Genomic DNA, 12,292 nt, shown 5'->3' on the forward strand with positions numbered 1-12,292 from the left:
ACTGGGGAGGATGGGGGTGGGACTCCTGCCCGGGGAAACCCTGGGAGGTAGCACCTGCTGCGACACCACAAAGCCTCAAGGTCTGGTCTCCTTTGAGTGATTGGTCCTCACTGACCAGCTGTGTAGGGACCACAGAGCTGTCCCAAGCGCATCCAGTTAATCTCACATGGAAAAATGAAAAATGAATAAAAAGAACTTGTAAGTGGTACATCTTAGTAAGAACACATTAAATACATAGTTTGTTAGAAGTTATAAAATTGGCTGTCCTAGAAATACATTGACTGAATAGACCAATTCCAATAAAAACATGGAAAAGGTTATTACAGAAGCACCCCATAGAAATACAGTAGGTACAGACGTTTTCACAAGGGACATCTAACAAAACTTCAGAATTTAGATGATTCCACTTATTTAGTTCATTTTTTTTTCATAATTTAACACGGTATTGAATATTTCTTACTTCTTTTAAAAACGTTATAAAACCCATAAATACACCTTCAAAATAGCTTTTACAAAAAGGAAAATAGTAGAACAGTACCATAAAATATTGATAGACTTGTTGGGAACAAAATATTAACAAAGAGACCTCAATACCATATTAATAAATTGAAATACTATCATTAAGTGTGATTTATTCCAATGATACAAAGTTGGGTTACATGATAAGAAGGAGTTTTATATTACACACCATATTATTACATCATGAGATATGACCATATGGCCCCAGTTCGTCTCAAAAGGGCCTTTCACCACATTTAACACAATATCCTAATAACACCCACATAAAAATACAATCAGATACATCTATAATATGGTAAAACACACACTCTTGCACACACTGATGATGTAGTCCTGAGGCCCACATCTTACTTCCTGCCGTAGTGAGGAGACAGACGATTTCCACAAAGATCAAGAACAGGTAAAGGAGATCTTAACTTCTATTATTTTTAAATTATTCCTCAATAGTTAGAAAATGTAATTAAAAAGCCAAAATCAATGGTTAATACTTAGCATTGATGGCAAAAGACATGTGGTCATTCTTGGATATCCAGATGGACGTCATGGCCTTAGGTAAGCCTGTGTTGCTTTGGCCGTGATGGCAGAGATCTCCTCAGTGAGGGCTAGTCGCTGACTGTGACTAGTACTGGTGACACTAAGTAACAGAGACAAGATGGGTGGAACAAGGGCAGCAGAGAGAGGTCTTGTCCCACTTGACTGGGTGAAGAGCCCTGTGCAAGGTGTGGGACACTGACCCTGGATCTGAAGTGATTATTTCCTCCCACGCTGGCTGCATTCTACATGATGCCAATCATCACATTCATGGGGCTTCTGCCCCAGACCCACAATAGTACATATTGCAGAGGTTTTCAGTGCAGAAATTGGGGACATTTGCTGAAGTGACCGGTTCACCAACAGATGGATTGTGAGTCTGATGTCACTGCACCTGCTCCTTGATGAGCTGAGGAAAGGGCAGGTCCTGTGTGATCTCAGGGACTCCTTTTGTAAAAGGAGTCCTGTTTAAAGCTTTGAAGAAGAGACTCTAGGACATGGTGGAGACCCCACAGAGCTCTGTCTGAGGTTCCATGCGGGGATTCTATCCACAAGCTCTCTTATCTTCTGGTCAGACTCTCCTGAGAGCCCACTTCCTCCTTGGAAATACATTCAAGCCGGTCGTTGTCTATCAGCCTCAAATGTACCAGATGCCATAGAGAAAAAGGACATGATCCACATTTGACTCTATGTGGTGAAGCATCCAGATCCAGGAGGTCACAGAGCAATGGGAGCTCACAGGTGGAAGCTGGTCACACATCAGTGAGGATACAGTTTGCCTCCTGCCCCTCCCACCAGCTGAGTGGTTTCCCAGTTGTCTGGCTCAGCCCCTCCCCTCTGCAGGCCCCTGCCACACTGCTCCCCTGCTGTCCTCAGCACCATGTCCTTCAGCTGCTGTGGTCCCCTCTACACTCCAAGCAGAATGTTCATTTAGGCAGCAGTCTTACTGACGTCGTGACCCAACAGAGTGGAGTAAGAAAGGGGCTTTCTAGGTCTCAATGGAATGACACTTTCACATTTGGAAATGTATCTCAGTGGAAAACTATGATTTATTTCAAAATATCCATCTCTGCTCAAAATATGCCTGGAACGCACAGTGTGTCTTGTGTTTGCAGGCACTGCATGTGGTAAATGTAAAGACGATGAAGGGGTGTCGTTGGGGCACATATGGAGATAGTGCCCAAGTTCATGTGGAAATTTGGGACAAAGTGCATGGAAATTTGGGACAAAGAACTTCCATCAGAGCTGTGGTACATACGGTGGGGACTATATGGTGAGTCAAGTGGTGTCCCTGCAGAGAGGTGGGGGACCCGTGGGTCAGAGGTCAGGGCATGTGCCAAGGCCAGAAAAAGAGAGGAGGCTGGTTGCAGGTGACTCTAGCGAAATTCCACTCAGAGCCAAACTGATGGACCAATGATCACATGAATCCAACATCTCCCAATGGAATTGGAAGGGAAACACGGAAAATAAACATACTTACACGAAAACCTGAAATGGTTTTTTCTCACTGTGAATACACATATATTGATATGCCACAATTATAGTCACAACAATGTTACCCATGTTTACTTGCTAATTCTACAGGACCAGCCTGTAGACACTTCCATGGGGGTGGAATCTGCACTCAAGTGAACCCTTGCTGTCTGTCTATTCAGCTTCCCTGCCCAGGGCTTTCACAAGTGGGAGCACACAGAGGAGGAGTTAATGAACTAACCCAGAGATACAGGTGGTCTGGGTGCTGATGATCCCCAGGTCCTGGCAGGTCAACATCGTCTAGTGAGCACACTGATGCCTGAAACCCTGGAGGCCCTGAATGGTGTCCCTGATGGCAGGGGACAAACAGGATTGCCCCAGCCTTTCCCACATGCCCTCAAACACCAAACCATCCCCCCAAAAAACAAATATTCCAGTGAAGAAATGGGCAAAACACATGAATAGACACTTTTCCAAAGAAGACATCCAGATGGTTAAAGACACATGAAAAAAGGTTCTACATCACCCATCATCAAAGAAATACAAATTCAAACCACAATGAGATACCATCTCACACCAGTCAGAATGGCTAAAATTAACAACTCAGGCAAAAACAGATATTGGCAAGGATGCAGAGGAAAAGGATCTCAGTTGCACTGTTGGTGGGAATGCAAACTAGCACGTAACTCTCAAAAACCGTATGGCAGTTCCTCAAAAAACTAAAAATGGAACTACCCATGGATGATAGGCATTGAGGAGGGCACTCGTTGGGATGAGCACTGGGTATTGTATGTACAGAAAACAAAAAGTACTACCCTACAACCCAGAAATTGCACTACTAGGTATTTGTCCAAGGGATACAAGTGTGTTGTTTCAAAGGGGCACAGGCAGCCCAATGTTTCTAGCAGCACTATCAACAATAGTCAAAGTATGGAAAGAGTCCAAATGTTCATTGACAGATGAATGGATGAAGAAGATGTGATATATATATATATATATATATATATATATATATATATACACACACACACAATGGAGTATTCCTTGGCAATCAAAAGAATGAAGTCTTGCCTTTTGCAACCATGTGGATGAAACTAGAGTGTAGTATGCTAAGTGAAATTAGCCAGGGAGAGAAAGAGAAATATTATATGACTTCACTCATATGAGCAATTTAAGATACAAAATAGATGAACATAAGGGAAGGGTAGCAAAATTAATATAAAAACAAAGACGGAGACAAACCATAAGAGACTCTTACATATAGAGAACAAACTGAGGGTTGCTGGCGGGGTTGTGGGGGGGTGTGGGCTAAATGGGTAAGAGGCATTAAGGAAGACACTTGTTGGGATGAGCACTGGGTGTTTACATAGGGGATGAATCACTGGAATCTACTCCTGAAATTATTATTGGATTATACGGTAACAATTTAGATGCAAATAGACAAATAAATAAGTAAATAATACACTAGAAAAATACACAAAATACGGTAACAGCCTTCAGAGATCATAGTTTCAGTTGTCTACAACCCCCTCGGCATTCACAGACAGAAAATGTATACTGAGATAACACACAGTCTCCCACACACATAGAACTCAGTCCCACACCCAGAAAATTAGATAATGAGATGAGGGTGGGGAGGATATTTCTACAAGATGAAAAGGCTAACGTGACCTAAACACCACTATTATTCACCATCATTCTGTAAGTGTTAGGCAATGCAAGTGAATAAGAAAAACCACTGCTTGGATCTCAGCACTGATGGGAATGGACAGGGATTCATTTCAAAAGGCAAAAAAAATTGTGATTTAGTCAAAATACTCTGGAGCTGGTGCTGCAGGGAGAGAAGAAGTCATCCCAAAGAGCCAAAAGAACAGTTCTTTCTACTGAAGACTAATAAGAGGATTACATAGGGCTGGAAACTTCTAGAAATAGGTAAATGGCCAAGGATGGAGACCCTGGCTTCCTCAGAAGTCAGGTGGGAGCTGAGAACACTGGACCTACGACCCCCAGTCCATGAACTTAGAGACTTTGTGTCTCAACATGATGGGCGAGATGAGCTTTCTGTGTCCTTTGAGACCCTCTGTCTAGGAAGGGGCTGCTGTGAGTGACGTTGGGGCCAGAAGGGAAGAAGGAGCCCTCACTCCCAGGTGGTGCTGTCGCATGCACCGGGGCCCATGTTGGCAGCAGCAGGAGCATCAGAAGCAAAAGTCAAAGGCTGAACCTGAGCAGCTGATGGGGCCTCGCCCTCCCAGCAGATGAGAAAGGGGTTCTGCTTTCAGTTCTCATGGGCCTGGGACTCTGTGTGAGCCCACGATGCTGTCCCAGGAGGGGCAGGGACCAGAAGCCTCCTCCTCAGCCCTCAGCCCTTAGCCCAGGGAAGATCTGGGAGCCAGAGTTGCTAGACATGGAGCCAAAGAGGGAATCAGGATCCACAATGGATCCAACTATCCTAATAGATGAGGATTTAGGGGCAATTAGTGGGAGCTTTTGTTACCAGGACACATAGCGGACACTTCCGATGTGTCCTGACTCAGAGCTGGATTTGTGTTCCTGTTTCTGCTGTGACCTGTCATGGACCCTGTCCTGAGGGCTGCCTGCCTTTGGCACCCAGGAATGTGCTCAGTTTGAGAAAATCACACAGTATATTGATCCGAAAGACAGGCTTCAAGGAGGAATTGCAAAGAATGTGGAAAGACATTGTAGACATATTGCTTGTGAAGGGTCTCAGACCCCAGCTTGCACGAAAAAAACAAAGAAGCACTTGACTTGGCCAAAAAGTCAGAGCTTCACAGGAAGTCCCATTGCTGTGGGGACAGCAGGTTTTTGTCTCACTTCCCCACGGGCCTGGAGCACTGTGTCAGCACCTTGAGTAATGTCAGCAGACAGGCAGTAATAATCAGCCTCGTCCTCGGCCTGGAGCCCAGTGATGGTCAAGGAGCCTGTGTTGCCAGACGTGGAGCCAGAAAATCTGTCTGGAACCCCTGAGGGTCGATCGCTGCTACCATAGATGAGGCGTTTAGGGGCCTTTCCTGGAAGCTGTTGGTACCAGTTCACACCAATTCTACCGATGTTGCTCCTACTTCCAGTGCAGGAGATGGTGACTGTCTGGCCCAGGCCCCCAGACACTGAGGGCGGCTGAGTCAGCTCAGACTGGGCCCAGGACCCTGGAAGGGGAGAGACAAAGATAGCATGATGCTGGGATCTAGAGACCAGAGGAGAATCCAAGGCCCACGTGTCCTCCCTGGACCACTTCCTCTGTTCCCTCATCTAGTCACCTGTGCAGTGGATGAGGAGGGTGAGGAGAAGAGGGAACCAGGCCATGGTGGAGGTCATCACCGACCCTGCCTTCTGTGGATCCACAGCTGAGCAGATCTCCTCTAATCCCTTCCTTCCCCTTTTCATCCTCTGAGAGAGGGAGGGCCCATCCATGCAAATCAGACCAGCAGCTCTCTGACACTTCACTGACCCTGGGTCAAGTCCCTCTGCCTGAGGATGTCAGGTGGGTTGGACGGGGAGGTGGTCTCTGGGGCCATGCCAGGAGAGGGGAGGTCACAGTTTGGAGTCCTGAGCAGAGGGCACAGGCATTGTCCACATACTGGTCCCAGCTCTAATCATGGCCGACCCTCAGAAGCAGGTGACGACCACCCCCTGGTGTCCAGGCCCAGACACAGCATATGTGACATGGTGAGCAGATCTCATCAGAGTTCCTGCCTTCCCACTGCTCTGTCCACCATCCCCTTCCTTCGGGACAGGACAGGTGTCCCCTGTGTGGCCTCCAATCCCCTGACGACACACTGTGCTCTCCTCTGGCTCCGCATAGTGAGTCTGTCCACAGCGCCCTTGGCTATTTTTGACGGGGCAGGACTGACGTGGTGACTCTGTACAACCACACAGATGAGGATCAGGGCCACAGAGCGATGGGTCCACATTGACACATGGCCAGGTCTGTGCAGGAGGCCGACTTCTTCCCCCTTCCTTGCTTCCTCTCTGGTCTGAGAGTTTTCCTTTCCCAGAAGCTCCCTCAGCACTGAGAACACAGGGACACCTTTTGTCCAGGTTGTGGGTAGAAGCCCACATCCCTCGTGTGCATCCCTACAGGGTTCCACACTGAAAATCTTTGTCAGCTGTCACTCTTGCCACGTCACATCACATACTGCGGACGATGGAGGTTGGCTTCACCAATGGGGAGACCCCTGCAAGGAAGCACCTGTTGAGGCAATACACATGTCTTTGCTCAAGTGGGGAGTCTGCCTCACCAGAAAGGACGCAGCTGCTGAGTCTCCCTCAGGAAGTACAGGGCCCAGTCCCCAGTCCCAGGTTCCTTTTAGTGAATGGTCCCCACTGAGGTCCTGTGTAGGGAGACAGGGCAGTCCCACAGCGCTCCCTCCTGGCTGAAGGGCACACACCCCACTGTGTCCCACAACCCTGAGAGCCCAGCGGGTTTCCTCACTTCTGTTTATTCACACATCATTGAGCTGAATCTTGGATAATGTGACCCTATAGTGCTGCCCATGTTCAATGTAGTATTTTTCAGTCTCCAAAGAAGCCCTAGTCAATAGGATTTGGAGGCATTTACCTCAATTAGATGGTAAGTTGCCAGTTCTTTGCAGAAGATACTCCAGACCTCATGTCCCTCCTCTGGCCTACAATTGAGAATATGTCTATCTCTTGCATGTTTGAAAACTCCTGTGCATTAAAGCAATGGATTCCAGCCTCTGTCATTGTAATTGAGTATTATGTTAATCTTCTATATTTTTAGGTAATTTCCTTGGCTTACTACATTAAAAAGAAAAGGAAATAACAACGAATTTATATTTGATGAAGTCCTATCTAGCAAGTGTCATTTTTTGTTTTTCTTTTTTTGTTTTTTCATGGGTTACCCTGACAGTGTCTTATTTAAACATTTTTATAGAAACCATAGATCCTGAATATTTTCTCCTTTATTATGTTTGTAGCTTTATGTTTTACAGATATGTCTATAATCCTTTTAGTGATTTTTTAAAATATATAAAGTCAGTTTTAAGTATGATTCATTTCTCTCTCAGGATATCCAATTGTTCTGTGGCCATTTGTCCAAAAGTCCATCCTTTCTCCTTGGAAAGGCTTCTTCTACTTTGTAAAAGAAAAAAAGTGTTTATCCTTCATTCTGTGGGTCCGTTTCTGGGTTTTATGTTCTGTTATCTTGGCCAATGTGTCTATCGTCTATCCATACCGCCCTCACTTGCTAGGACAGGAACTGAATTACACTTTTATCCAATTTGGGAAGAACTGGCATATTTACTATAATGAGTCTTGTAATCCATGAACAGAACTTATCTTTCCTTGTTTTAGATCCACTTTGATTACATTTACCAGCATTGTCCAGATTTCAGCACCTGTGGCCTATACTTGTTTTGTGAAATATGCCCCTAAATAGTTCATCGAGTGGTTTTAAGATTTTTTTTATTATTTTCACGTGTTTATTGCTAGTATGTATACATCTATATGATCTTTCTATGTTGATCTTTATTCTAAAATGTTTCCAAAATTATTTATGACTCTTTGAATTTATATATTTGCATACTCAATTGTAGCTTCCTTTGTAGTTTTCCTGTAGGTCATTCTCTCACCTGAAATGGGACAATTGTCTCTTGTTCTTCCTCATCGGAATGCCTCTCATTGTTTGTCTTGCCTTATGGTTCTGACAGACATATCCAGTCCTATGTGGAACAGCAGTGTTGAGATAGCACATGGTGGCCTTGCTCCCTACCCGAGGTGGGAAAGCTTTCAGTGCTTCATCTCTGTGTGTGTTCACCGAAGGGAAGGTGTTTTATAGTTTTCTTTACCAAACTGAAGATGTGCTCTTCTATATTTTGTTCTCTGAAAACTTTTATCACTCTCATTCGTATACTCATTCATTCTTTTCCATGAGCACAAATAGGTCTTGAGCTGTGCAGGAAGTGGAAGAGAATTCATCCTACCTGAGAGAGTGAGGGAGACGCTTTCATCGGTCTTTCTTTTTTTAATTTTTTTAATGTTTATACATATCTGAGAGAGAGACAGACGGAACCCAAGTGGGGGAAGGGCAGAGAGAGAGGGAGACAGAATGGGAAGCAGGCTGCAGGCTCCGAGTTGTCAGCAGAGAGCCCGACATGGGACTTGAACTCAGTAGCCATGAGATCATGACCTGAACCGAAATCACATATTTAACTGACGGAGCCACCCAGGGGCCCCTCAGCTGTCATTTAATACTTTAGCTATTATCGCAACTGATTTATTTCTACTTCTCCTTTGGTGTCAAGGAGACAAGGCAGGAGGCCTGGTGAGACAGATACCACTCCCTCTTGTCCAATATGAGGGTGGGTGAGAGGATACTTATGACACGGAAGAAATGGCATTTTCTCTCTCCCTTTTCCTTTTCCTGCTGGTTTCTTCACTTCCTTAGACCCCCTGCCCTCCTCACTTTCTTAAAATCCTAGGTCATCATTAGCATGATCACAATCCATCCCACATACCTCTCGAGGTTTAGTCCCACCCACCTCACTGACCACCCACCCCATCAAATCCACATACTGCTCCCTCTCCAGCTGAGTCCCCCAGCTGACTGGCTGCAGGGGCACATAGCCATGATGACTATTCCCACTGAGAATGTATGAGACTCTCTTCAGGGCATCCCAAGTCAGACACCCTGTGATCCTTCATTTCTCACATTCCTCTCTGTAGTCCATTGTTAGGGCTGTCCTTATCTACAGTGCACAGTCAGACTTCTTCAATCTCCTTGAAATGAGAAAGTATCTTCAACCCAGACTCCACACTGGAAAATAGAAGCTAGAATGTAAGTTTCATGGCGTCACCCACTAATTGTGAACAGGCTTAAGTTTTGTTTTCTTATTCATGACAAAAGAAGATGTTCACTGTGGGGCATAAGCGTCAGAGTCTCCCGGGCTTACACCAAGGGGCTAACAAGGCATAAAGAAATACAATGCCATAGAATGCTCACAACTGAGTGCTGGGAGCCGAGCTCTCCCAGCCTGAGTGGCAGGCCCCGGGCTGTGGACGCATTGGTGACTGCAGGGCGGCCTTACGGTTAGCCCTTGCCATCCCCTATGGAGACTCCTCTACTTGCAGGAAGGTTAGCCTCATGCATTTGCCAGCAAAGAGGGCCTGTAAGGAGAGACATACGGATCTGAAAGCCTCACTGCGGCAACTAAGGAGTGTATCTCTGGGCACAGGTGACTTCAACCTCTAGGCCCACCTGGCCCCCCAGAGGCATTCCAAATGGTGACTGAACCTAGTCGGTTAAGCTACAGAATGGTTCATTGGTTCCTAGGTGCATTGTCTCTCTGAGAATGTATGAGGCATGGGTTTCTAAGGCTTTTCCAGCCCCTTTCTGGCACCTCGGACCGAGGCAAACACATTGTTCTTCTGGCCTCATGTCCTGACCTGTCACGGACTCTGTCCCCAGGGCAGCTGGCCCCTGACACCCAGGAATTTCCTCCCGGTAGGAGAATCTCCTAGAACGTGTTCCAGCCGGGGACAGGCTTGGGGGCCTGAGGTTAATAGAATATGGATCATTTGCTAACCAATGTTCCTTGACATTGTTCTCACACCACAGTTTACAGCAAACGAAGGAAGCAGCTGACTTGGCCAAAGGGAGGAGGCTGTGAGAAGAGCCCCGTTGCTGGGGAAACAGCAGATTTTTGTCTCACTTCCCCAAAGGACTGGGCACTGCATAAGCAATGAGCTTCTTGTCCCACGCTGAGCCGTGATCATCAGACTCATCGTCCTCCTGGAGCCCAGTGATAGTCAAGGAGCCTGTGTTGCCAGACTTGGAGTCAGAGAACCTGTCTGGGACCCCCAAAGGCCAAGTGTTCTCGTGGAGAATGGCTTTAGGGATCATTCCTGGGAGCTGTGGGTACCAAAACACACAATAACCAGCCCCAATGTTGGCTGGGCTTCCAGTGCAGGAAATGGTGAGTGTCTGGCCCAGGGACCCAGACACTGAAGATGGCTGCTGAGTCAGCCCAGACTGGGCCAAGGACCCTGGAAGAAGAAGAGACAGAGAGGATGAGGCTAGGGTCTAGAGACAAGAGGAGGAAGCAGGGCCCCTTCCCCTGTCTCTGCATCCAGTCACCTGTGCAGTGAGCAAGTACGATGAGGAAGAGAGAGACCCAGGCCATGGTGGAGGCCCGTTCCTCATGACTGCTCCTGCCCTCTGTGACCCCACAGCTGAGCAGACCTTCCCTAACCCCTCCTTCCCCTCTTCATCCTCTGAGAGAGGGAGGGCCCATCCATGCATGAGACCCCCAGCTCTCTGACCCTTCACAGGCCCCGGTTGGTCCCTCATCCTGAGGAGGTCAGGGGTGGGCAGGGCAGGGGCTGTGTGAGGCCAGGGGGTGGGGAGGTCCCAGATGGGAGCCCTGAGCAGAAGGCAAAGGCAGTGCCAGGTGGCAGATTCAAGTCTCAATAACCCTGACCCCTCAGAACCAGGCCCTGAGTGACCCCTAGTGTCAAGTCACAGACACACCATTGTGTGACATGGTGACCAGAGCCCATCAGAGAGACAGCTCCAGCCTCCCCACTGCTCCCTTGCTCGTTCATGGGTCAAGACTGAGCTGGCATCTCTGGGACACACTCCTTTGAGATCATGATCAAGCTCAGAACAGTGACAGGTCTCCATGGACAGGTGTTCCCTTCGGTCCAGGAGGCTGGCCGTTCCTCTTATGGTATTCCTCCCTGGTTTCCAGAACTTCTCTTCCACTCGTGTTCACACAGCCCTGAGGAGTTGGGGAGCACTCCTTTCCGGGTTGTGTAGAAGCCCTCGTTTGTTCCTAGAAGGGTTAAGCCCTAAAAGCCTCGGTCATCTGTCACCATTTCCACCAGCTTAGAAACAGTCCTCTGCACACTGTGGGCATGGATTCCCTCCTATTATCTGTTCTGCAAGCACATAGACCCAACTCTGCAAGAGCCCTGCCAAGCGAGGCTGTGTGTGGCATTGACCTCAGAGCACAAAGGGCAAACCTGCAGGGAGTTCTAGGAGGGAAGGAGTGACAGCTGCAGGTGTTCTGACAGGGACCTGTTTGCAGACTTTATGTGTTAATCACCTATTAGACAACTGTTACCTTAAAATGAATATGTGTCATTTTTTCCAAAAACTCAGCTCCAAAAGAATGATTTAAACTCAGTGACAGTTTCAATGGGAAGGTACAGATTCAATTGCGAGTGTGTTTCCCCGGACCCATGTTTCTTGCAGAGAGAATATGATTTAATATAGTGGTTGCCAAATGCGTGAAAACATAATGGAAAATACGTGACATTTAGTTCTTGGTTGAAGAGGGGCCAATACCTTGCTTAAATCACTTGATTCATTATTGTTATTGTTATTATTTTAATAGCAATTCTGCATATTAGGTCTGGTCTAACAGGTAAAGTAAGAAAGCCCAACATGGTGCCCTGGGAAACACCATGAGGAGCCTGTTCCAGTGAACCTCACACTGATCTCTCTGGTGGAATGAACAAACACAGAGTTTGCTGCATGGAACGATGAGGGGTCAGACTCCTCTCCGGGTGGGTAAAGCAATGGTCACTGTGTCTTGTGTTCACCGTGTTCAGGATAGAAAAATTGCTCAGTCAGCCGCTGCTGATTAGAGGAATGATTTTCCACTAGCTAAGGCCAATTTGACCCAGAAAACTCTTTCAAAGATCCCATATTGACACCAGCTGAGGTGGAGATAAGGGGCACTGTGTCTCTGAGGTCACAGGCCCTGTAGCCCTGAGTTGAGACAGACGT

The 12,292-nt window shown here is 46.9% G+C and overlaps 2 gene segments (V, D, J or C); both read right to left on the reverse strand.

Moving 5' to 3' along the window:
- Nucleotides 1–5,301: 5,301 nt before the first annotated feature.
- On the reverse strand, nt 5,302–5,951 carry LOC125149367 (immunoglobulin lambda variable 1-40-like). The segment is given in 2 exon segments: nt 5,302–5,687; nt 5,799–5,951. Coding segments are annotated over 2 exon segments (513 nt in total).
- Nucleotides 5,952–10,207: 4,256 nt separating this feature from the next.
- LOC125149368 (probable non-functional immunoglobulin lambda variable 1-50) lies at nt 10,208–11,042 on the reverse strand. The segment is given in 2 exon segments: nt 10,208–10,545; nt 11,030–11,042. Coding segments are annotated over 2 exon segments (351 nt in total).
- Between the last annotated feature and the right edge of the window lie 1,250 nt (nt 11,043–12,292).

The sequence above is a fragment of the Prionailurus viverrinus genome, chromosome D3 (assembly GCF_022837055.1).
Source record: "Prionailurus viverrinus isolate Anna chromosome D3, UM_Priviv_1.0, whole genome shotgun sequence".
NCBI lineage: Eukaryota > Metazoa > Chordata > Mammalia > Carnivora > Felidae > Prionailurus > Prionailurus viverrinus.